Below are 25,833 nucleotides of genomic sequence, written 5' to 3'. Positions count from 1 at the left end.
TTTGTTTTCTTTTTATAGGACAGAGAGAAATGGAGAGGGGAGAAGGTAGAGGTGGAGAAAGATAGACTACACCAGCTTTACCGCTTCTGAAGCGATCCTCCTGCAAGTGGGGAGCCCGGGGCTGGAACCGGGATCCTTGTGCTATATATACTATGTGTGCTAAAAATTTACGTGCTGCTATTTATGTCTTTTTTTTTTAAGTCAGATTCTTGTTTCATTTCTTCCTTTCCTGGCTCATTTACAAGAGAGAACCAGAGCATTACTCTGGCATATGCAGTGCTGGGGATCTCACACATGGAAATCCTGAGCCTTACTACTGGTCACCTCGCAGCTACACCCATGACCTAACAGAAGACTTGCTGTCTGCTGCCGTGAGAGCTTGGGCACCTCTGGCACCCGGCATGAAGTCAGCCACCCTTCTGTTCTCCCCACCCACAAAACCCAGGCACCATTTTGTGCTGTTTTCTCCCCAGGCTGTGGGTCCGCCATCCCTTTCTGCCCCAAAGGATTACTATGACTGTCATGCTCCCCTCTCTGTCCTCTCCTTTCTTGGGGCCTAAGCCTTCCCACGACTACCGAAGGGCCAAGCTGGACTCCTTTACCTCTCTGCTGTGCAAGGCGCGTCAGCCTCTCTGCCCCTAGCACAGGGTGAGAGCTTTTTCCTCAGACGCTCTGCCTGGTCCAGCCCAGCGCATCTTTCCAGCTCATCAACTTTTCATTTCTTTGCAAACAACATCGGGATGTCTCTCCCTCCTCCCTGCCTTCTTCGTCTCCTGTATTATTAGCCTCATGAGTGGGGACGTTAATGTATTCACTAGACGATGTCTTCATGCCACTGTTTCCTGTAATCACAGTCACTTCCCTCCCACTGTCCTGGCTGGCTTGACTGTAAAGTGATTGGAGGAGGGACTGTGTGGACAAAAGACACAACACAGGCTGAGGTTGAGTAGTGTAATGGTTACGGCCAAGAAAGTCAAACAAATAGTCGTCTCTACAGCAGCTCATCAGCTGGAAACACACAGGTCAGTGCACAGAGCTTTACAGAAATCATCACTACATCCAGGGACCCCTCCCCACAGGATGGTGTGCTGTCCCCATATGGCAACACCAGTCACCCCAAGAAATACAAGCTGCCACAGCCGTCCTCCTTCAGTGGGCAGATTCACCATACTTGTCATGCAGATCCGCTACGTTGTCACTGGAGACACGGATCCAGCCATCCTCCCGGACGTGGTAGAGGTTGACAGAGCCTCCCGAATAGGCATCTCTGTAGGTGGCTTGGTAGATAGCTCGACGGGCCAGGTCATAGGCGTCTTTCACCTCCAGGTCAAAGGAATAGCCCCGATCCATGACCCCATAAGCATACACAGAGCCGGAGCCGACAGAGAAGGTGGCTCCCGAGATCCGGTTGCCTTCACTGTCCACATAGTAGAGGCCTGGAAGGGGGAGAGAAGGGGAGGGTAGCAGGGCAGAAATGACCAGCCCACTGGACATCCCATGCATCTCCCAAGGCAATGAATGGTTCTGTAGCCTTGAAACTCACAGGAGAGGAAGAGAAATGCAAGAGAACACGCTTCTACAAGATTACTTTAGAGTATATTAAGCTGGGGAGACGGCATAATAGTTATGCAAAGAGACTGGGGGGGGGTAGATAGCATAGTAGTTATGCAAAGAGACTCTCATGCCTGAGGCTCCAAAGTCCCAGGTTCAATCCCTCCCCGGCCCCCATGACAATAAACCAGAGCTGAGCAGTGCTCTGTTTAAAAATAAAGATATTTCATGCCAGGCTCAAGCCCCAGTACCACCATAAGTCTGAGCTGAGCAGTGCTCTGGTCTCTCTCTGTATCTCTTTCAGTAAGATGAAATGAAATGAAATGAAATGAAATACTAAAAGAAAAGCTCGATAAGTGGTCCAGGAGGTGGTGCAGTGATAAAAACTTTGGACTCTCAATAAAATCTTTTTTTAAAAAAAAAAAGCTCAATAAATCAAAGTAAATAGCAAGGGGGCTGGGAGGTGGCACACACATTACCAAGCACAGGGATCCAGGTTCAAGCCCCCACACCCCACCTGAAGGGGGAAACTTCACAAGTGAGAAAGCTGGGATGCAGGTGTTTTTCTCAATCTTCTAATCTCCCTCTCCTCTCAATTTCTGCCCGTCTTATCAAAGAAAAAAGGGAAAAAATGGCCACCAGGAGTGGTGGATTCATTGTGCTAGTCCAGAGCTCCAGTGATAACCCTGGTGGCGATTTAATATAATAGTAGCAATAATAATAATCGCAAGATACCAGACTCTACAACACAATGCTGCACGCTATCTTGTCTGTCCTCTCCGCATATCCAGAAAGTAAGATGATGTAGGTTTCAAGGCACAGTGGGAGATCAGTATTTACTAGTGAAAGGAGAGGAGAGGTAACATACAAAGCCAAACAAATTGTTGAACAATCATGGACCTAAAGGCTGGACTAGTGCAGGTGAAGACTTGCTTCTTCCGCAACTGCTCCTGAAAACCACTTTTCCCATTTTGTCGCCCTCGTTGTTATTGTTGGATAGGACAGAGAGAAATCAACAGAGGAGGGAAGAGAAAGATAGACACCGATAGCCCTGCTTCACTGCTTATGAAGCGGCCTCAGAGAGCTTTAATTTTTTAAATAACCATAATTTTGGGGGCTGGGAGACAGCTCACCCAGTTGAATGCATGTTTTATCATCCACAAGGACCTGAGTTCAAATTCCCAGTTATCACATGGGAGCACCACACAAGGGGCGGTGGGGTGGTGCTGAGGTATCTTTCAATGTCTGGGGAAAAAAAAAAAAAAAAAAAGAGTTCACTGGAATGGTGGAACTGTGCAGGCTTGAAGCTTCAATGGCAAAAATGAAAATAAGTGGTCCGGGAGGTGGCGCAGTGGATAAAGTGCTGGACTCTCAAGCATGAGGTCCTGAGTTCGATCCCCGGCAGCACATGTGCCAGAGTGATGTCTGTTTTTTTCTCTCCTCCTATCTTTCACATTAATAAATAAATAAATAAAATCTTTTAAAAAATAAAAGATGCTTAGTCATTCTTTATCAATTTTTTTTTCTGGGGTAGGTGACAATAAAGATTGGGGCCAGGCAGTGGCGTACCTGGTTAAGTGCACACATTACAGTGCAAGGATTCAGGTTCAAGCTCAGGGGTCTCACCTCCCACAGGTAGGGAAAGCTTCACAAGTGGTATATCTCTATCTCTCTCCCCTCTCAATTTCTGTATCTATTTAATATGTAAAAATATGTATATATTTTTAATACTTATTTATTCCCTTTTGTTGTGATTGTTGTTTTATTGTTGTAGCTATTGCTATTATTGATGTCGTCATTGTTGGATAGGACAGAGAGAAATGGAGAGAGGAGGGGAAGACAGAGAGGGGGAGAGAAAGACAGACACCTGCAGACCTGCTTCACCACTTGTGAAGCGACTCCCCTGCAGGTGGGGCGTCGGGGGCTTGAGCTGGGATCCTTGTGCTTTGCGCCACCTGCACTTCTTAACCTGCTGCACTACCACCCGACTCCCCAATTTTTTTTTTTAATATTTATTTTATTTATTTATTCCCTTTTGTTGCCCTTGTTGTTTTATTGTTGTAGTTATTATTGTTGTTGTCGTCGTTGTTGGATAGGACAGAGAGAAATGGAGAGAGGAGGGGAAGACAGAGAGGAGGAGAGAAAGATAGACACCTGCAGACCTGCTTCACCACCTGTGAAGCGACTCCCCTGCAGGTGGGGAGCCGGGGTTTGAACCGGGATCCTTAATGCCGGTCCTTGTGCTTTGCGCCACCTGCGCTTAACCCGCTGCGCTACAGCCCGACTCCCCCAAATATTTTTAAAAATATCCTACCAGAGCACTGTGTAGCTCTGGCTTCTGGTGAATATGAATATATCTGCATAACCATGATGCTATCTTGCCAGCCCTCGCGTCTGTTAACAGTATGTCTACCTTCACCTCACTCCTCCTCAGCCCCACTGCCTCTTTCCTTGCTTTCCTGGAACCATCTCATCCTAACAGATTTCTCTGACTTACTGTATGAAGTCTTACCCCATTCCTTTCACCAGAAGTAATTTCCCCTCCTCAAAACTCCTTTAGGGTTTTATTTCATTTATCTAGTTGCCACTAGGGGCTTCACAACTCTAGGTCAACTTTTTTCAAACACACTTTTTCTTGTGAAAGAAAGAGAGGTAATCAAAGAGACACCACAGCATCAAAGCCTCCCCTCACCGCTGCAGTGCGGGCTAGAGCCTGGGCCTCATGCATTACAAAACAGGTGAGTTATAGCGATGGCCCCATCAGTTTCTTACTTATTATTAATCTTTTTTTAAAAATTTGATATAGGAAGTGAGGCCAGAGGGTAGGGGTAGATAGCATAATGGTTATGGTTATGCAAACAGACTCTCATGCCTGAGGCTCCCAAGTCCCAGGTTCAACTCCCCACACCACTATAAATCAGAACTGAGCAGTGCTCTGGTAAAAAAAGTGAGGCCAGACCACCACCCCAGTGCTGGCAATTCAACCTTGGCCTCAGGCATGCAGAGCTTGCAATCTACCTACTCAGTCACCTCTCTGGCTGCTTTGTTTAAGGAAGAAAAAAAAAAACAAAGAACTTGCAGCCTAGGAAGAGGCACAGTAGATGGGGGCCTGAGAACCTGAGGTCCAGAGTTTGATTCCCATAATCACACATGCCAGAGACATGCTCTGGTTCTCTCTCATAAATAAATAAATCTAAAAAGAAAAATTGCTTATTGATGAGAGAGAAAACTAGAGCTCGCTGCAACATATGCAGTTGTCAGGACAGAACCTGAGACTTTATTATTTTTTAAATATTTATTTATTCCCTTTTGTTGCCCTTGTTTTACTGTTATAGTTATTATTGTTGTCATCTTTGTTGGATAAAACAGAGAGAAATGGAGAGAGGAGGGGAAGACAGAGAAGGGGGAGAGAAAGATAAGACACCTGCAGACCTGCTTCACTGCCTGTGAAGTGACTCCCCTGCAGCTCCAACCGGGATCCTCATGCTGGTCCTTGCGCTTTGTGCCACCTGCGCTTAACCCGCTGCGCTACCACCCGATTCTCAGGACTTTATTTAAATACTTTTATTTATTACTGGACAGAGACAGAGAAATTGAGAGGGGAGGGGTAGACATAAAGGAAGACAGAGATACCTGCAGCCCTGCTTCACCATTTGTGAAGCTTTCCCCCTGCAGGTAGGGACCAGGGGCTTGAACCTGGATCCTTGTGCACTGTAGTGTGTGAGCTTCACTAGGTGTGTCCCTGCCTGGCCCTGAACCCAGGACTCTATGCCTTTAAGTCCCGTCCTCTACCCTGAGTTATTTCCCCAGCTGCCCTTCAGTATTTTACTAGGTTGTTTTTTTTTTTTTTTTTTGCCTCCAGGGTTATCACTGGGGCTTGGTGCCTGCACTACAAATCCACTGCTCCTGGAGGCTATTTGTTGCCCTTGTTTATCCTTGTTATTACTGTTGTCATTGTTGTTGGATAGGACAGAGAGAAATGGAGAGAGGAGGGGAAGACATAGAGGGGGAGAGAAATATAGACATCTTCGATTGACCTGCCAATGCTCATGTTTAGCAGGGAAGCAATTAATTACAGAAGCCAGACCTTCCACCTTCTGCACCCCATAACGATCCTGGGTCCATAATCCCAGAGGGATAAAGAATAGGAGAACTATCAGGGGAGGGATGGGATACGGAGCTCTGGTGGTGGGAATTGTGTGGAGTTGTAACCCTATTATCCTATGGTTTTTGTCAGTGTTTCCTTTTTATAAATAAAAATAAAAAAAGGTAAAGAAAGATAGACACCTGCAGACCTATTTCACTGCTTGTGAAGCGACCCCTCTACAGGTGGGAAGCCAGGGGCTCAAACCAGGACCCCAACCCAGGTCCTTGCGCTTCCCACCATGTGTACTTAACCCGCTGCGCTACCACCCGGCCCTCATTTTACTAATTCTTAAAACGGTCTTCCTCTCAGCCCACAGAGCTTACCTGGGAAGGCACCTGCTTTGCCACATGAGACCTGGTTTGAGTCCCTGGTCCCCATGGCACATTAAATTATCTTCCCAGGCCCTCTCCTGTTTCTTCTTTTTTGTTTTAAACATTTTATTTATTTTATTTTTGAGAAAGACGCCGAGGGGGAGAGAGAGAGAGGCAGAAACACTGCTCAGCTATGGCTTATGGTGGTGGTGGAAATTGAACCTGGCGACTTTGGAGCCTCAGGAATGAGATTCTGTTTGCATAACCATTATGCTATCTCCCCCGCCCTCTTTTTGATCTTTTCAATATACCCATTAGAAAAAATTAAATTATCTGTGTGGTTCATACACTTCTATTAGGTAGTGTTAGAGTTTTGGTGACTACTACCTAATTTAATTCTCAAACACATGTCTGTAGATCTTTTTTTAAAAAAATATTTATCTATTTATTCATTCCTTTTTGTTGCCCTTGTTGTTCTACTGTTGTGGTTATTATTATTGATATCATCATTGTTAGGACAGAGAAATGGAGAGAGAAGGGGATCATAGAGACGGGGAGAGAAAGTTAGACACCTGCAGACCTACTTCACCGCTTGTGAAGTGACTCCCCTGCAGGTGGGGAGCCGGGGGCTCGAACCGGGATCCTTATGCCGACCTTGTGCTTTGTGCCACCTGCGCTTAACCCGCTGAGCTACAGCCCAACTCCCTGAACCCAGATTCTTACACCTGTCCTTGCACTTTGTGCCACTTGCGCTTAACCTGTTGCCACACCACCCGAATCCCTGTAGATCTTACTTTATGGGAGAATCTAAGGAAAAACAACTTGTGCCACACACACACACACACACACACACACACACACACACACTGGGTTGTACATGGATTACCTCATTTAACCAATGAAATAGATAATGAGGAACCAGGTGGTGGCGCACTTGGTTGAGCACACACGTTACAGTGCGCCAAGGACCTGGGTTCGAGCCCCCTGGCCCCCACCTGCAGGGGGAAAGCTTCACAAGTGGTGAAGCAAGGATGCAGGTGTCTCTCTATCATCCCTTTCCCTCTCAATTTCTGGTTGTCTCTATCCAAATAAATAAATAAACGGATAATGAAACAGAGGCTGGAAAAAAAAAAAAAAGCAATCTGCTAAGGGTCACAACAGTCGTCGATGGCACAGCTGTTCTAACTCCATGCCCTGTCCTACTCCATGTGCCTTCCTCGGACACAGGAAGGGCTGAGGCTCTCGCTGATCCTCAGCACCGACAGGCGCTGTTGTAAGTCTGTCCAACCCCTTCCTGTCTGTAGTGTGAGTCCAAGAGTCGCACGGTTAACTCACCAGGGCCTCTCTTATCCCAGCCACAGATCATGGTGCCCATGGACAGTCCCATGCCTTTATACTGATACACCATGTTGGCCAGCAGTTTGGAGGCAGCGGCTACCGAGATGCGCTCCTTGTTGCGAAGCTCGTAGATGCGACACTGCCGAGCCAGAAGCCGCTCCCAGAAGCTGCAGTCGGCTGCACCCCCGGCCATGGTGCCTAGCAGGTAGGGGTTGATCTCGATCACCTTCTTCACCGTCTGGGAGGCGATGTAGGCGCCGGCTGTGGCCCTCGAGTCTGCGGCGACAATGACTCCATGGCGAAACTGCAGATGCGGCAAGACAGAGCAGGGCAGGGCACGTAAGACCACAGATACAGCTCTGAAATATTTCTTTCACCAAAACACGAAGCCAGAACCGGCTATTTCTCTGCAGTTTTATACTCCCCCCCCACACACATTAATGTCATTGGAGCTTCTTATCACGCCTGCCATGGGTACAACCTGCGTCCCTATAGATAAGCTCCAACAAGTCATGGACCTGGTTATTGCAAACGGGGCCAGGAAGCCCGGCTGTCGGGCGGGTAGGTAAGTTCAGTGCTCTCTCCACCCGGCCTCCTTCCCCCTCAGGCCACAGCATGTCGGCTGCGCTCAGTTCTCAAAGCCTCGGGCGAATTGTCAGTTACAACAAGCTTCCCGCCGCTGTTTGCTCCAGCTCCCTTCGCCCCTTTCCTGGGTCGCCCAGGAAACACCCCAGGTTTACAATGGAGGGACTGGGGATCCAGGCCTCTGCTGGAAACTGCGCGCCGCCGTACCCCTGTTCTCGTGTAATGCTGTAAATCAGTATCAAATCAGTAATAAAAACTAAGTTTCAAAAGAAGTTAACACCCCAAGTGACTTGGGCTCCTTCTCCCACTTAGCCCCCACCCCGAAGGTGAGTGTCCGGCCTTCCTTGCTGGATTCCACCAGCTGCAAACCCCCCACCGCCAGCCGCGGCCAGAGCAGCACCGAGGCCCCCGTGGCGTGGAGGCAGCGCCGCCCCCGCGGGCGCCGGTCCGGCTGGGACACCCCGTGGGGCGCCGGCGCGCAGGACCCAGCGCGGCCGCGGGGTCCGCACCTTGAAGGCCAGGGTGGTGGTTCCGTGAAGCATTTCGATTCTTGGCTCATCTGGGACACCCCAGCCAGGCGCAGCCAGACTCAGCCCATCATTGGGACTCCCCGGGCCCAGGTCCAGCAGATCCGCACGACCCCCGAGTCCGAAAAACCCGCTCCGGTTCACCGGGAGCGGCCTCTCCAACACACTGGCCAGCGCCATGACTAGTAAGGGCAAAAGGAATGACTGGCGGGAATGCTTAATCAAGAGTGGCCGGGCAACGCCTTGCCGGCACGGCTTCACTTCCTATCAAACCTACTGCGAGAGCCATCTTAACTCCTGGCAGCAGGCCTCTTCCCGTCCGCCCCGCCCCGCCCCGCCCCGCCCCGCCCCGCTGCCCTTACGAGTCAGAGATCGGGGACATTTTCACCCGGGCACGGGGTCCTGGGGCAGTTAATGACATCACTCTGTTACACTTAAAAGGATGTGACTGCCATCTTGACTTTGGTAATGCAAATAGTACAGCATTAGACAAACTGCAAATTCATGGAAGCCATGGGAAGCGTCCATGATGCGTGAGGGCAGTGAGGCCCTCCTTGAAATGGGCGTGGCTGCTTGAACTTTGAGCGGCTCGATGTCCTTCCCGCCCCGCGAGCCTCGCGTTCCGCCGCCAGTGCTTCACCGCCCAATTAACGCGATGAAGGTTGCCATTGTGTCTAATAAATACCGGGGTAAATAACAGAGGCCATTTCCTTATGAAATTAGTGTAAGCACTGCCGTTTGCAGTATAAAGCGCACCAGAAATGCTGTATGTATGTTTGGTTTGATACCATTAATTGCTCCACTGCCTACGTTCACTCACAGTAACCAATTTTGAAGATTCAATATTTTCTTGGACTGGGGAGACAGCATAATGGTTATGCAAAAGACTATCAAGCCTGAGGTTCCAGAGTCCCAGGTTCAGTCCCCAGTTCCGCCATAAACCAGAGCTGAGCAGCTGGTCGCTCTCTCTGTATCTTTCTCTCTGTATCCCTCTTTCACTAAAAGTGAAAAAATAAAGTAAAAATAAAGTGTTAAAAAAAATAAAGTATTAAAAAAAGATTCAATATTTTCTTTACTCGCATACGCTAGCGGACTTGTTAATAAGTGGGGGGTTGGGCGGTGGCGCGACTGGTTAAGCGCACAATACGAAGCGCAGGGACCCGCGTAAAGGCCCGGGTTCGAGGCCTCCCCCCTCCACCACAAGCGGTGAAACAGGGCTATAGGTGTCTATCCTTCTCTCTCCCTCTCTCCCTCCCCTTCCCTCTCTCAATTTCTCATTGTCCTATAAAAAAAAAAAAAAGAAAGAAACAATGGCCACAGGGAGCAGTGGACTCATATAGTGCAGGCACCCAGCCCCAGAGATACCCCTGGAGGCAAACAAAAACAAAAACTGAAATGCTAATAAGTAATATATTACCCAAAAGGCAGAGAGAAAAATATAGGAGGAAAAGCAAAGGACCCAGTTATTTTTTTGTTTGTTTGTTTGTTTCTGTTTTTGTTTTTTCTTTATTGGGGAATTAATGTTTTCCATTCAACAGTAAATACAATAGTTTGTACATGCATAACATTTCCCAGTTTTCCATATAACAATACAACCCCCACTAGGTCCTCTGTCATCTTTCTAAAAGGATCCGGTTAATCCACTAATTTGATTCTTAACTTTAACTCCCCAGTTAACATTAATTTCCCATGTGGGAGCATGGGTGAGAGTTAAGGTTCTATAAAGCTGTATCAAGAAGTCCTCTAACTTCACTTGCTAAGACAAGCTCTTTATTCAGGGATGTGCTATATATTTCATTGTCTTCCTCTCTCTCTCTCTCTCCACTCACCTTCATTTTTCAACCCTTTGGGGAACCATAACAAGCAAAGAAGTGGGCAAATGTATGAAACACTGCCTTCTGTTTTATGGTTCTATGAAGTCAGTGTCTGGCTTTCCTCGCAGGATCCAACAGTGCTATCCATCAGCATCTGAATTCCACTTTCCTCTGATGTCCCACTCAGCCCCTCCTCCTTCCTAGCAAATTCTGCATGTGTTGTATTTTTAATGCTGTAATTTAGCAACCCTTTTCCAAGCCCAACCGACAGGATGTAATGAAGCAGAAGATCTTTACCTCTGTCTCACACTTGGATGATGTGGAAAATGCAGAGTGCCTCTGTTGATTGTGCTTGTATTATTTTTGCAGTCTCTCTGCAATGCAGCCTGTCCTGGACTCACTCAGGTTACCTCACCACTAGTAGCAGGTGTACCCCTCTTAAGGAATTTAGACTTTTATTTTTTTTCCCTCCCCAGAGCACTGCTAAACTCTGGCTTCTGGTGGTTCTGGGATTTGAATATGGAACCTTTGCTGCTTCAGGCATGAAAGTCATTCAGCATAACCTTTACACTATTTAGCCAGAATTGAGACATGTTACTTGGTTAGAAGTGTACATTTGTCTCCAACGAGGTTGTGAGCCTTTAAAGACAGGCATTTCTCTACTATTCATCTCAGTACCCACTGTGCACTTAATACATGCTTGTCAAATAACGTATGAAAGAACTCAACAGCTGGGGAGATAGTACAGCAGTTGACAAAGCAGACATTTGTGCTTGAGTCCCTGAGATTCTTTGTTCAATCCTAGCACCACCATAAGCCACAGCTGAGCAGTACTCTGGTAAAAAATAATAATAATGGGAGACGGGTAGTAGCGCAGCAGGTTAAGCTCGTGGCACAAAGCACAAGGACCAGAGTAAGGATCCTAGTTTGAGGCCCCGGCTCCCCACCTGCAGGGGAGTCGCTTCACAGGCGGTGAAGCAGGTCTGCAGGTGTCTATCTTTCTCTCCCCCTCTCTGTCTTCCCCTCCTCTCTCCATTTCTCTCTGTCCTATCCAACAACGACATCAATAATAACTACAGCAATAAAACAACAAGGACAACAAAAGGGAATAAATAAGTATTTTTAAAAAGATTTAACTAATATAAATAAAGACATATTTTTTAATTTACCTTTATTTATTTATCAGATAGAGACAGCCAGAAATTGAGAGGGAAGGGGTGATAGGAAGGAAGACAGAGAGACACCAGCAATCCTGCTTCACCGCTCACAAAGCTCTCCCCCTGCAGGTGGGGACTGGGGGCTTGAACCGGGGTCCTTACGCTTTGCAACATATGCACTCAACCAGGTGTGCCACTACCCACCCTTAAATAAAATCATATTTTAAAATAAAATAAGGGAAGTCGGGCGGCAGCATAGTGGGTTAAGCGCAGGTGGCGCAAAAAGCAAGGACCAGCATAAGGATCCTGGTTTGAGCCCCCGGCTTCCCACCTGCAGGGGAGTCACTTCACAGGCGGTGAAGCAGGTCTGCAGGTGTCTATCTTTCTCTCCCCCTCACTGTCTTCCCCTCCTCTCTCCATTTCTCTCTGTCCTATCCAACAATGTCATCAATAACAAGAACAGTAATAACTACAACAACAATAAAACAAGGGCAAACAAAATGGAATAAATAAATAAATATTTAAAAATAATAATAAAATGACAATAATGTTCTTTTAGTCACAGAGACCTGGAATCCTGGCAAATCTTTGACAACTCCCCCTTCCTTTTCTCTGCAGCCAGTAAATTACCAGGCTGTAATTTACAAAGCACAAGGACCAAAGGCTTTCTCAATTCTTCCACTAGGCTTCTCACTTCCTATTCTATTCTATTCTATTCTATTCTATTCTATTCTATTCTATTCTATTCTATTCTATTCTATTCTATTCCGCTCCACCCCGCCCCACCCCACCCCGCCCTACCCCACCCCACCCCACCCCACCCCACCCCACCCCACTTTATTACCAGAGCACTGCTCAGCTCTGGTTTATGGTGGTGCAAGGAACTGAACTAGTGACTTCGGAGCCTCAAGCATGAGAGTCTCTTTGCATAACCATTATGCTATCTACCCTGCCTTCACATTATTTTTTACATTTAAAAAATTATTTATTGAGAGTCGGGTGGTAGCGCAGCGGGCGCAAAGCACAAGGACCAGAGTAAGGATCCCAGTTCGAGCCCCCGGCTCCCCACCTGCAGGGGAGTTGTTTCACAGGTGGTGAAGCAGGTCTGCAGGTGTCTTTCTGTCTCCTTTTTTGTCTTCCCTTCTTCTCTTCATTTCTCTCTGTCCTATCTAACAACAACAATAATAACTACAACAACAATAAAAAACAACTAGGGAAAATAAATAAATATAAACGATTCAATTTTTATTTATTTATTTATTTAGAATAGATACAAAGAGACACTGAGAGGGAAGTGGGAGATAAAGAGGGAGAGAGACACCTGTAGTACCATTTCATCACTCATGGAGCTTCTCTGTTGTAGGTGGGAGCAAGGGGCTTGAACCCAGGTCTTTGAGCACTGTAACATGTGCACCACCACCGGCCCCTCACATTCTTTTACATTACAGCTGGTACCATCATTTGTTTATTTATTTATATTTTATTTTATAAACCAGAGCACTGCTCAGCTCTGGCTTATGGTATTGCAGGGGACTGAACCTGGGACTTCAGAGCCTCAGGCATGAGACCATTTATTTTTTTATATCTTTACTCTTACATTAGCGATATATTCTCCAGACTGGTTTTCTGGTTGCAACCTGCATGCCAGCATCTAATTCCCTCTGCACAGCATCAGATTGGTCTTCTTTAAATGCTATTACTACTTTAAATTCTGTGAAGTTCAGTTCCTCAGAATGGCATTCAGTGGCTGAGGAGATAGCATAATGGTTATGCAAAGAGACCTTCATGCCTGAGATTTCTCTAAATCCCAAATTTAATCCCCCACAATACCATAAACTAGAGCTGAGCAGTGCCCTGGTAAAATAATGAAGTGAAATGAAACAGTATTCAAGACCTTCCATTATTTGTTCCCAACCTATCGGGTTTTCCTTCTGTCATTAACAGGATAGGAGTGAAGCACACACATTCACAAGTTCAAGCCCCCAACTGACCCACCCACTCCCTTCCCACCTTCAGGGCAGAAGAACTACATGTGTTACTCTTTCTCTCTCCCTATCTCCCTGTCCCCTCTCAATTTCTTTGTCCTATCATATTAAAAAACAAAAAGGGAGTCAGGCGGTAGCGCAGTGGGTTAAGCGCAGGTGGCACAAAGCGCAAGGACCAGCTTAAGGATCCCGGTTAGAGTCCCTGGCTCCCCACTTGCAGGGTGAAGCAGGTCTGCAGGTGTGTTGTTTTCGCCCGGCTGGCTTCACGGGCGGGTAACAGACGACCCGGGACTCATGGCTGGGTTGTACGCAGTATCTCTTTATTCATGCAGGACGCAGCGCAATCTATACCAAGCTAAGCTAAACTAACAACTACAAACAACAATCTTGTCCTTATAAATATACTAGCCCAGTAGGGTGGGAACAGGATGCGACGCAGAGAGGGTGGAGAGAAAAGTGACTGGTGAAAATCAGTGTGAGACAAGGAGAGGGGGCGGAGCAAAAACATATCATGAACCAGTGTGGATTGAACCAATGCCCTGTAGTGGTTATGTAAATAGAATACAGTGTTAAGGAGGGGGTATTAAACCAATGAGACAGAAGGGGTCTCATGCATACCAACACAGGTGTCTTTCTCTCCCCCTCTGTCTTCCCCATCTCTCTCCATTTCTCTCTGTCCTATGCAACAACGACGACATCAATAACAACAACAATAATAACTACAACAATAAAACAATAAGGACAACAAAAAGGAATATATATAAATAGAGAGAGAGGAGGGGCTAGGTAGTGGCACACCTGGTTGAGCGCATATGTTACAATGCGCAAGGATCCAGGTTTGAGTCCCCAGTCCCCACTTGCAGGGAGAAAGCTTCACGAGTGGTGAAGCAATGCTGTAAGTGTCACTCTATCTCTCTTCCTCTCTAACCCTCCCCCCCTTTTCTCTTGATTTCTGGCTGTCTCTATCCAATAAATAAGATAGTAAAAAAAAAAAAATTTTTTTTTTAAAAGGAAACAAAACAAAACAAAATGGTCAACAGGAGCAGTAGACTCTGTGCAGGTACCAAGCCCCAGCAATAAACTGGTGGCAAGTAAAATAAATGAATGAATGAATGAATAAATAAATACAGAATAGAGAAGACAGTATAATGGCTACACATAAAAACGTTTATGAGGCTTAAAAAAAAAAAAAAAAACAAGTTCAATACCCCACACTACCATAAGCTAAAGTTGAGTGATTCTGGGGTAAAATAAATAAAAGCATTTTACAAGATTTACTTATCTATTCATTTTAAAGAGAAAGAAAATGAGAGAAGAGAGAGAGAAAGACCAAGACCATAGCACTGAAACTTTCTTCAAAATTGTAGGGTCAGACTCAAGCCTGGGTTGTTACACTATCCAAGGGAGTTATTTCACCAGCCTTAAATAAATACTAAAAAAGATTAAAGCAGGCCGTGTTGTGCGCCTGGCTGAGTGCACAGGCTATAAGGCTATAAGGGTTTGGGTTTGAGCCCCTGGTCTCCACCTGCAGGAGGAAAGGTTTGCAAGTGGTAAAACAGTCCTATAGGTGTCTCTTTCTCTCTACCTTCCCCTTCCCCTTCAACTTCAGGCTCTCTCTATCCAATAAATAAATAAAATAATAAAAATATTTATAAAAATTAAAACAGGTACAAGCCTGAAGGTGACTCAGTGGATAAAGTATTGAACTCCCACATGTGCCAGAGTGATGCTCCAGTTTTCTCTCTCCTTGGTGCTTTTTTTTTTAATTTTCCCTTTTGTTGCCCTTATATATATATATTTTTTGGCCTCCAGGGTTATTGCTGGGACTCAGTACCTGCACCATGAATCCACTGCACCTGGACGCCATTTTTCCCCCCTTTGTTGCCCTTGTTGTAGCCTTGTTGTGGTTATTATTGTTATTGTTGATGTTGTTTGTTGTTGGATAGGACAGAGAGAAATGGAGAGAGGAGGGGAAGACAGAGAGGGGGAGAAAAGATAGACACCTGCAGACCTGCTTCACAGCCTGTGAAGAGAGTCCCTGCAGGAGGGGAACCGGGGGCTCGAACTGGGATCCTTATGCAGGTCCTTGTGCTTTGCGCCACGTGCGCTTAACCCACTGTGCCACCGCCTGACCCCCTTGTTGTATTTTTATTGTTGTTGTAGTTATTATTGTTGTTGTTATTGATGTCATCGTTGTGAGATAGGACAGAGAGAAATGGAGAGAGGAGGGAAAGACAGAGAGGGGGAGAGAAAGAACTCACCTGTAAGTGGGGAGCCGGGGTTTCGAACCCAGATCCTTACACAGATCCTTACGCTTGGCGCCACGTGAGCTTAACCCGCTGTGCTACTGCCCGACTCCCTGTTTTTTTTTTTTACCGGAGCCTTTTATGTATTTATCCCTGCCCCAAATAAATAAATCTTTAAAAAAGGGGGGGGTGGGGAAAGAGAGACAACAGTGGTTTACAAATAGAACTTCATGCATTAGGCTTCAAGTTCGCAGGCTGGTACCACCATAGGGCACAGCTAAGAAATATGTTGCTCAAAAGAATAAAAAATAACGAGGTCTGGTAGAGTGTCTACATCACCATGTGCAAGGAACCAAGTTTGAACCATGGACTACCATGTGTGAGTGCCTCCAGGGGAGAAGTTTCTTAGAAGTGGAGCAGTTTTACAGTCAACAATATTTAGACACTTTTCTCATATTTGGGAGCTACTCTCTTCCCTGATCCAGCTTTCTAGCCCTTTTTCCAACCATGACATCATCTTCCCAGACAATAACCTGGGTCCACCTGCATATCAGATGTCAGGCTCAGGAAAAAACTAATAAAGTCGGTAGTCGGGTGGTAGCACAGCAGGTTAAGTGCAAGTGGTGAGAAGCGCAAGACTGGTGGAAGGATCCCAGTTCGAGCCCCCGGCTCCCCACCTGCAGGGGAGTCTCTTCACAGGCTGTGAAGCTCTTCACAGGTCTGCAGGTGTCTATCTTTCTCTCCCGCTCTCTGTCTTCCCCTCCTCTCTCAATTTCTCTCTGTCCTAACAACAATATCAATAATAGTAACTACAACAACGATAAAAAACAAGGGCAACTAAAAGCGAAATAAATAAAATAAATATTAAAAAAATTAAAAAGAAAAAATATTTTAAAAAAAACAACAAAGTCATGGGTCCTTTGGAATATATCTAAAAGAGACCTACTAGCTATTTCTAAAACGAAGACCCCCTCCCAATCTTCATCTGCAATATTCCAGCCTTTAGGTTCATGATTAATCAACAGTTTGTTTGGCTTTATGTGTTAACTCTTTTTCAGCCACCAGATGCTACCATGATGCCAACCAGACTTCCCTGGACAGACGACTCCACCAATATGTCCTGGAGCCCCACTTCCCCAGAGCCCTGCCCCACTAGGGAAAGAGAGTGACAGGCTGGGAGTAGGGATTGACCTGTGAACGCCTGTGTTCAGCGGGGAAGCCAGACCTTCCACCTTCTGCACCCCATAATGACCCTGGATCCATACTCCCAGGGGTGAAAGAATAGGAAAGCTATCGGGATGGGACGGGATATGGAGGGAGCTCTGGTGGTGGGAATTGTACCCCTCTTATCCTATGGTCTTGTCAGTGTTTCCATTTTATAAATAAATTAATTTAAAAAAAAGTGGGGGTTCTGGCAGTGGTGCAGTGGGTTAAGCGCATGTGGCGCAAAGCGCAGGGACCGGCGTAAGGATCCCGGTTTGAGCCCCCGGCTCCCCACCTGCAGGGGAGTCACTTCACAGGCGGTGAAGCAGGTCTGCATGTGTCTATCTTTCTCTCCCCTTCTCTGTTTTCCCCTCCTCTCTCCATTTCTCTCTGTCCTATCCAACAACGAATTGCGTCAACAAGGGCAATAATAATAACCACAACGAAGCTACAACAAGGGCAACAAAAGGGGGAAAAAAAAAAGAAGTGGAGCAGTGCTTCGGTGTTTCTCCTTCTTCCTCCCTGCTTCTCACTCTCTATCAAAAAAAAAAAAAAAAAAAAGAGGGGGGAAGGCCACCAGGAGTTGTGTAGGTACCATGGCCCAGTAACAATCCAGGTGGCAAAAAAAAAAAAAAAAAAGACTATTGTATCCAATAGGGCACATCTAGGTATTTATCTGAAGGAAATGAAATCAATATCTTGTAGATATTTACTGTAGCATTATCCATGAAACCAAGACTTGAAAACAGCCTAAATTTCCATTGACGGGTGAATGGACACAACATACACACACACACATATATATACACAAATACACACATACACATACACACGTACACACACATACACATATACACACACACACACCACACACACATACACACCACACACACACATACACACACCACACATACATACACACATATACACACAAACACACACATACATATACACACATACACATACACACATATACACACACCACACACATACACACACCACACACATACGCAGACATATACACACATACATATACACATACATACATGCACAAACACACATACACATACACAAACACACACACATATAAATATACACATATACACACATACACACAAATACACACATACACATACACACATACAGACACAAATACACACACATACACATACAAACACACACATACACATACACACACCACACACACATACACACACACACACAAACACACACCACGGTATATCTATGTAATGGAATGTTGCTCAGCCATAAAAAAATAAACAAGTGGGAGTCGGGCGGTAGTGCAGCGGGTTAAGCGCAGGTAGCACAAAATGTGACGACTAGAGGAAGGATCCCAGTTTGATCCCCCCGGCTCCCCACCTGCAGGGGAGTCGCTTCACAGGCGGTGAAGCAGGTCTGTAGGTGTCTATCTTTCTCTCCCCCTCTCTGTCTTTCCCTCCTCTCTCCATTTCTCTCTGTCCTATCCAACAACAATGACAACAATAACAATAACAACAATAAAACAGGGCAACAAAAGGGAATAAATAAATATTTTTTAAAATAAATAAGTCCTACCACTTGTAGCAACATAGAAAAATCTGGAGGACATTCTGCTAAGTGAAATAAAACAGGCACAGAGGGACAAATATTGTATGATCATACATATATGGTGAGTCTAAAAAAATTATTAGAAACAGAGAGTGGAATGAATGGTGGTTGCCAAGGGCTGACTAGGGGCTCAGGGAAATAAGGAGATATTTATTGGTCAAAGGATAAAAATTCCCACACAAAAAAGGATCACATTCTGGAAATAGAATTTGTAGCATGGTGACTATAACAATATTATATTGTATAAAAGCTGATAAGAGACTAAATTGATTTTTATTTGCAGAGCTGAGACTTGGACATCCACAGGTTCACTGCTCCAGGCTGTTTTTTCCCCTCTGTACAGAGAAAGCTTGAAGCACAAGGACCAGTGTAAGGGTCCTGGTTCGAGCCCCTGGCTCCCCACGCCGGGGAGGGGGGGGTGCTTTACAAGTGGTGAAGCAGGTCTGCAGGTGTCTATCTTTCTCTCCCCCTCTCTGTCTTCCCCTCCTCTCTCCATTTCTCTCTGTCCTATCCACCAGCAGCTGCAGCAACAACAACAGCAACAAAATGGAAAAAATAGCCTCCAGGAGCTGTGGGTGTGTAGTGTAGGCACTGAGCCCCAGCAATAACTCTGGAGGCGAATAAAATAAAATATGGTCCTGGAGGTGGGGCAGTGGATAAAGCACTGAACTGGCAAACATGAGGTTCTGGAGGTAGATAGCATAATGGTTATGCACACAGACTCTCATGCCTTAAGCTCCAAAGTCCCAGGTTCAATCCCTCGCTGAGCAGTGCTCTGTTTAAAAAAAAAAAAAAAAAAATTGAGGAGGCCATTCAGCTGTGATCTGACTTGCAAATAGCCTGACTAAGGACTTGGCACTCCATCTGTACAGAGAGGCTCATATGGTCCATAGAAACAGGAGATAATCATATCTCTGTAAGAGACCCACTTGACTTTTCACACAGAGGACTGGTTGGATCTTAGCAAGACCCGCTAGCTTCTCGAGACTTCAGGAACATGACATGTACCACAGTTTCCCCCATGTCTGTTTTATTTCTTCCTTTTCTTTTTTTCCCTTTCTTTTTTCTTTATTGGGGAGATTAATGTTTTTCTTAATGTCTTTCTTTATTATTGGGTAGAGACAGAAGAATTGAGAGGCGAGGGTGAGGCAGAGAGGGAGAGAGACAGAGAGACACCTGCAGTACTGCACCACCCCTCATAAAGCTTTTCCCCTGCAGATGGGGACCAGAGGCTTGAACCTGCAACCTTGTGCACTGCAGATGCACAGCAGCAGCCTGGCTCTCCTTCCTTCTCAGAGGACTCTCTCAGGTCCAGGACAGAGGGGCATCTGTCTGTACAGGAAAGGCAGGCATCCCTGCACCTCCACCCTCTCTTCTGTCCTCTGCAGCCCCAAGCACACCCCAGGTGGGGATGACAGACAGGAGACTCGCAGGGGGACGCTCAAGCTGTCACGGGTAGCAGATTCAGGGCGTGGGGGACTGGAAGCCAGAGATGATAGCTTCCTCCTGCAGCCCTGGCGGCAACCCAGCTTATCCGCAGCGTCCCCCCCCCCCCTCACCCTCCAGTCCCCAACCCCCTGCTGGGCTGCTCCCCATCTTCATTCAGCCCCAGATGGCTCTGCAGGACGTGTGCAGGTGGCAGGCTCCGGAGGGTTTGTGTCCTCAGCTGCCGCAGGCTGGCTGCTGGGCCGTGCCCAGTGGCTGGGACCCCCCAACCTTCCTGCGGGCCCACGGCCCCAGCCTGGCCCATGGCACCACCACCCTGGCCTTCCGCTTCCAGCACGGGGTCATCGCGGCGGCCGACACCCGCTCCTCCTGCGGCAGCTATGTGGCCTGCCCCGCGTCCCGCAAGGTCATCCCGGTGCACAGCCACCTGCTGGGCACCACGTCGGGCACGTCGGCCGACTGCACCACCTGGTACCGGGTGCTGCGGCGCGAGCTGCGGCTGCGGGCGCTGAGGGAGGGCCAGCTGCCCAGCGTGGCCGGGGCGGCGCGGCTGCTGTCCGGCCTGCTGGCCCGCTACCGGGGCCTGGACCTGTGCGTGGCCACTGCTCTGTGTGGCTGGGACCGCTCGGGGCCCGCCCTCTTCTACGTGTACAGCGACGGCACCCGCCTGCAGGGCAACATCTTCTCGGTGGGCTCGGGGTCCCCCTATGCCTACGGGGTGCTGGACCGTGGCTACCGCTATGACATGAGTACCCCAGAGGCCTATGAGCTGGCCTGCCGCGCCGTGGCCCATGCCACCCACCGGGACGCCTACTCAGGGGGCTCCGTGGACCTCTTCCACGTGCGGGAGACCGGCTGGGAGTACGTGTCCCGCCACGACGCCTGGGTGGTGTACCAGGAGCTGCGGGAGCAGGAGGAGTCCGTGGAAGAGGAAGAGGAGGGAGAGCTGGTCAGCTTGGCCAGGCCTGCATCCCAGTCTGGATCCAGAGCCTCCAGGTATCCCCTGGAGTTCTGTGCAGAGACTGAAGCCCTGTGAGAAGTGGCATCTAAGCCCAGGGAGCTCCTGGCACCTGGCCCAGCCTCTGGGGCTGCCAGGTCCATTCACTTCCTGCCTCCAGCCCTTGATGCTTCTTGGCAGCTTGCTCTAACCTGTGCCTGCAGTCCCTGGAGACCCAGCCAGAAAGCTCTCTCTGCAAACACTCACAGCCAGTTCTCAGTCCTCCTGTTTCAGGACAGCACCCCAGTGGGTCCAGGCTGGGAGGGACTCCTGCCTTGGGTGGTGATGGCCTCCATCCATTTCTCCTTCTCTCCCACCCTTGCACCCCACTGGAGTAATGCTTATTCTTTTACCAATGGCAGTGCTCATGAGAAGAACTGGGAGAGAGGTCTCTCTTTAAAGCTATCTACGGGACGAATTATCTCCCCACCTTACCACATGGGAACTCAGTGGCATTGGGGAGAAATTCCTTGGATGGTAGAGTATTGCTATCTGGTCTTACCCTGTCTCTTCTCTCTCTGAAATAATAAAAATGTTGGCCTGGGCAGTCTGGGAGGTGGCACATTGAATAAAATGCTGGCCTCTCAAGTATGAGGTCCTGAGTTTGATCTCTGGCAGTGCATGTACTAGAGAGTGATGTCTAATTTTCTCTCTCTTTCTCTTCCCTTTTCCCTTCTGCCCTCCCTCCTCCACCTCTCTAGTAAACAAATGAATAAAATCTTTTTAAAAAATATTTTTATTATCTTTATTTATTGGATAGAGACAGCCAGAAATTAAGAGGGTGATAGAGAGGGGGAGGGACAGAGAGACACCTGCAGCACTGCTTCACCACTTGCAAAGTGAATAAAATCTTTCAAAAACTATTGACCTTGGAGTGGTGGTATCATGCATAAGTGAGGCCCCCACATCTCTTTTAAAAAGTCTCTTCATTTATAGCAGAGAGAGAGGTTCCCAGGGCTGTGTGGCTCAGCATGAGTGAGTGGCCAGGATGAGGTTAGGGTCCAGGCCTCCCACTGCACTCAGAGGTGTGCTCCTCACTACCTGTTCCTGCCCTGCCTCTCTGCCCTCTCCCATCTCCTCTTTCCCATTTCCTTTGTCCCATTGGCAGAGTCCTACAGGTATCTGGGAATGACATTGGGGAGAGAGTCACTGGTTCCAGCTCCTGCCTGGTGGTCTGAGGATCTGAGCCCTGGAGCTGGGAGCCCAGAGAAGCTGCCCCCACACAGAGTCACCCGGTTTGGACTGCCTGAGTCTTTGGCACAGCCCACCTGCACTCTGTTCTCCTCCTCCTCCCCCTCCTCCTCCTCTTCCTCCTTTTCCTTCTTCTTCTTCTACTTCTCCTCCTCCTCCTCCTCCTCCTCCTTCTTCTTCATCAATGTGAGAGTATTTATTTTTTATCATATTCATTTATTGAGTAGAGACAGCCAAAAAACAAGAGGGAAGGGGGGTGGTAGAGAGGGAGAGAGACAGAGAGACACCTGCAGCATTACTTTACCACTTGCAAACTTTTCCTTCTGCAGGTGGGGATTGGGGGTTTGAACCTGGGTCCTTTCACATTATAACACGTTCACTCAACCAGGTGTTCCACCACCTGCCCCCCACTCTGATCTTCAGAGCCTGTGCCTGCTGACTCCTCTTTCTCCTCCTCCTGCTATGTTCTTCCTTTCACCTTCTTTCCAGCCTCTCCTTCCTGGAGCTTCCTAAGGGAGTGGGAACTGTCCACCCTCTCCCCAACCCGTCCCCTGTTAGACCTCAAGAGGGACAGACTGACAGCTTCAGGACCTTGGTCAACAACAGACCAGGACCCAGGCCAGAAGGGGTGCTAAATCTTTGTTCTCTTAGACCACTCCCACGGATTCCAGTGGACAAAATAGCGGCTCTGCCGCCTCCCTCTTGAAGGTCTCCTCCCAGCCCTTGTACAGGCAGTCAGAAAGCCAGTTCCAACCGCCTGCAGAGCAAAAGGGGACCCTCTTTCTTCTCCTCCTAGCCCAGCCGGCATGGAAGGTTTGGAAGGGCTTCCTCACTGAAGCTGCTTCCCTGCACTTGAAGTGAGAGAATAGGACCCCAAGGCCCTCTCTTAACTCCCAGTTGTGTCTCCAGGTGCCTTACGTGGAGCTGGGAGGCCTGAGTACTGGTGCTAGGTGGGCCCTTCTCTGGCTCAGAGAGGACACCTTGAGGGAGGCTAGTCGCCCACCAGCCATCTTGTTGTCCTCTCTCTGCTCTGTGCTCTAGAGAGAGGAAAAGCATGCATGGGAGAGCACTAGAGGTGGGCACGGTGGGTAAGACTCAAGCTGTGTCATGTCCTGGAAGCCCAGACCACTCATTTTGCAACTGATACCAGACACCAAGTGGAGCAATAGCATCTGATCCCAGCTTGTGTTGCCCATGACCCCACCACCTAGTCATTCAGTTTATGCATATGGAGAAAGAGAGGGGCCAGGTGGTGGCACATCTGGTTGAATGTACATGCTACAATGCATAAGGACCCAGGTTCAAGCTCCCAGCTCCCACTTGCAGGGGGAAAGCTTTTCAAGTGGTGAAGCAGTGTTGCAGGTGTCTGTCTCTCTCTCCCTGTCACCCCTGTCCCTCTGGATTTCTGTCTGTCTCTATCCAGTAAGTAAATAAAGATAATAATATTTTTAAAAATTGGGAGGGGGTAGATTATGTAATTGTTATGCAAAGAGACTCTCATGCCTGAGGCTCCGCAGTCCCAGGTTCAGTCCCCGCACCACCACAGGCCGGAGCTGAGCACTGCTCTGGTGTTTCTCTCTGTGTCTTTCTCTCTCTGCATCTTTCTCAAAAATAAAAAAATAAAATACTTTAAAAAATATTTTACAGGGCCGGGTGGTGGCGCGCTTGGTTGAACACCTGTATTACAATATTACAATGCGCAAGGATGTGGGTTCGAGCCCCTGGTCCCTAGCTGCAGGGGGAAAGCTTTGCGAGTGGTGAAACAGTGCTGCAGGTGTCTCTCTCCCTTTCTATGACCCCCTTCCCTCTTGATTTCTGGCTGTCCTTTAAATTTTTTTTTTTTTTAACTAGGGCAGAGGGTAGATAGCATAATGGTTATGCAGAGACTCTAATGCCTGAGGCTCCAAAATCCCAGTTTCAATTTCCCCGCACCACCATAAGCCAGAGCTGACCAGTGCTCTGGTTAAAAAATAAATAAAAAAAAAAATTACTGGTCCCCACCTGCAGGGGGAAAGCTTTGCGAGTGGTGAAGCAGTTCTGCAGGTGTCTCTCTGTCTGTCTGTCTCTCTCTCCCTATCTCCCCCTTCCCTCTTGATTTCTGGCTGTCTCCAATAAAGAAAGATAATAAAAAATTATATATATTTTAATTTTAAAAAAGAGGGTGGGGATAGATAGCATAATGGTTATGCAAATAGACTCTCTAGCCTGAGGCTCCAAAGTCCCAAATTCAATCCCCTGCACCACCATAAGCCAGAGCTGTGCAGTGCTCAAGTAAAAACAAACAAACAAACAAACAGCACCTTTAAAAAAGAGAGAGAGGTCCGGGAGGTGGCACAGCGATAAAGCTTTGGACTCTCAAGCATGAGGTCTTGCGTTCAATCCCTGGCAGCACATGTGCCAGAGTGATGTCTGGTTCTTTCTCTCTCCTATGTTTCTCATAAGTAAAATCTTTAAAAAAAAAAAGAGAGATCACAGGACTGAAACTGCCTTTATCATTTATTTATTATTGGATAGAGACAGAGAGAAACTGAGAGGGGAAGAGGAAGTAGAGAGGGAAAGAGACAGAGAGACACCTGTAGCCCTGCTTCACCATTTGTGAAGCTTCCCCTGTTGGCTTTCTGGCGGGGTGATCTCCAGAAGAAAGGCAACCGACCGGTTCTTTCTCGCTCACTCAAGGGACGAAAACCAAGTAAAGACACCGGGGAGGATTCTGGTGCGAACACACTTGTTTATTGGGGGGGGGGGGAGGGTTTGGGTTGATATAGAAGGCTAGACAAAGAACAGTTTTCACATATGTCAGAATTCACAGGTTTCTTAAAAGTCAGCATGCCCCTCTGGCAGGGGGCTGGTATGACAAGAGTCGATACATAAAGATCAATACAATTAGTCTCCTGATGCAGGCATTTAATTATCCAAAGGCATTTGAGAGAAGAATGGGGTGAGATAGAGAAGGAAGAACAAGGCTTTAAAGACATCAAAAGGGCTACAGGAAATAAGGTCTTGGGGGCTTCTCACTTGTCGGGTGTTAGGAGTGTGTGACAGGATGTGCTCTTCCTTTGTGATCAAAAGGTGAGGTGGAATGTGTGAACTTTGAGTAAATGAATCTTAAAGTAGGCGGCCATGTGGCCTGCGGTTTGAGGTTTCTGTGTGCTTGAGAGTCAAGGGAAGAACTTAGTCTGAGAGATGGTTTTTCCCCTTTGCTCACCTCGGTTGAGAGAGACTCACAAGAGGGTATCTTCTCAGACCTCCATCCAAGGATGGGGGAGGTTCTCCCTAAGCTCTATCAAGCTTACCCAGAGCCCCACACACCCCCCTACAGGTGGGGACCAGGGGCTTGAACCTGAGTTCTTGTGCACTGTAATGTGTGCACTTACCTAGGTGCACCACCACCTGGCCCCTGTCTTCCTTAAATTCAATGGGAGCTGGGTTTGAACCTAGGTCATGCACATGGCAAAGCAGTGTATTTTCCAAGTAAACTATTCCACTGGCTCCACCCACATTCTTTTTCCTTTTTAAAATTTTTTTTTTGCCTTCCTGGGGCTTGGTGCCTATACTACAAATCCACTGCTCCTGGAGGCTATTTTTTCCTTTTTGTTGCCCTTGTTGTTTATTGTTATTGCTGTCATTGTTGTTGGATAGAACGGAGAAAAATGGAGAGAGGAGGGGAAGACAGAGATGGGGAGAGAAAGACAGACGCCTGCAGACCTGCTTCACCACCTGTGAAGCG

At 47.5% G+C, this 25,833-nt stretch overlaps 2 protein-coding genes across 2 annotated transcripts; one reads left to right on the top strand and one right to left on the bottom strand.

The window, feature by feature from the left end:
- Positions 1-937: 937 nt before the first annotated feature.
- On the bottom strand, positions 938-8,667 carry PSMB5 (proteasome 20S subunit beta 5). Its single transcript, XM_007536678.3, has 3 exons — positions 8,442-8,667; positions 7,345-7,651; positions 938-1,436 (listed from the first exon to the last, which is right to left on the bottom strand). Exons 1-3 carry the CDS (start codon positions 8,637-8,639, stop codon positions 1,150-1,152), a joined length of 792 nt encoding a protein of 263 aa, XP_007536740.1. The 5' UTR covers positions 8,640-8,667; the 3' UTR covers positions 938-1,149.
- Positions 8,668-20,084: 11,417 nt separating this feature from the next.
- PSMB11 (proteasome subunit beta 11) lies at positions 20,085-21,154 on the top strand. Its single transcript, XM_007537715.2, has one exon. The coding sequence runs from the start codon at positions 20,085-20,087 to the stop codon at positions 20,952-20,954; it is 870 nt and encodes a 289-aa protein (XP_007537777.1). The 3' UTR covers positions 20,955-21,154.
- Positions 21,155-25,833: the final 4,679 nt, after the last annotated feature.

Source organism: Erinaceus europaeus, chromosome 16 (genome assembly GCF_950295315.1).
Source record: "Erinaceus europaeus chromosome 16, mEriEur2.1, whole genome shotgun sequence".
Classification (NCBI taxonomy): Eukaryota; Metazoa; Chordata; class Mammalia; order Eulipotyphla; family Erinaceidae; genus Erinaceus; species Erinaceus europaeus.
Note: the sequence above shows the minus strand (reverse complement) of the source record. Positions and strands in the feature narration are given on the sequence as shown.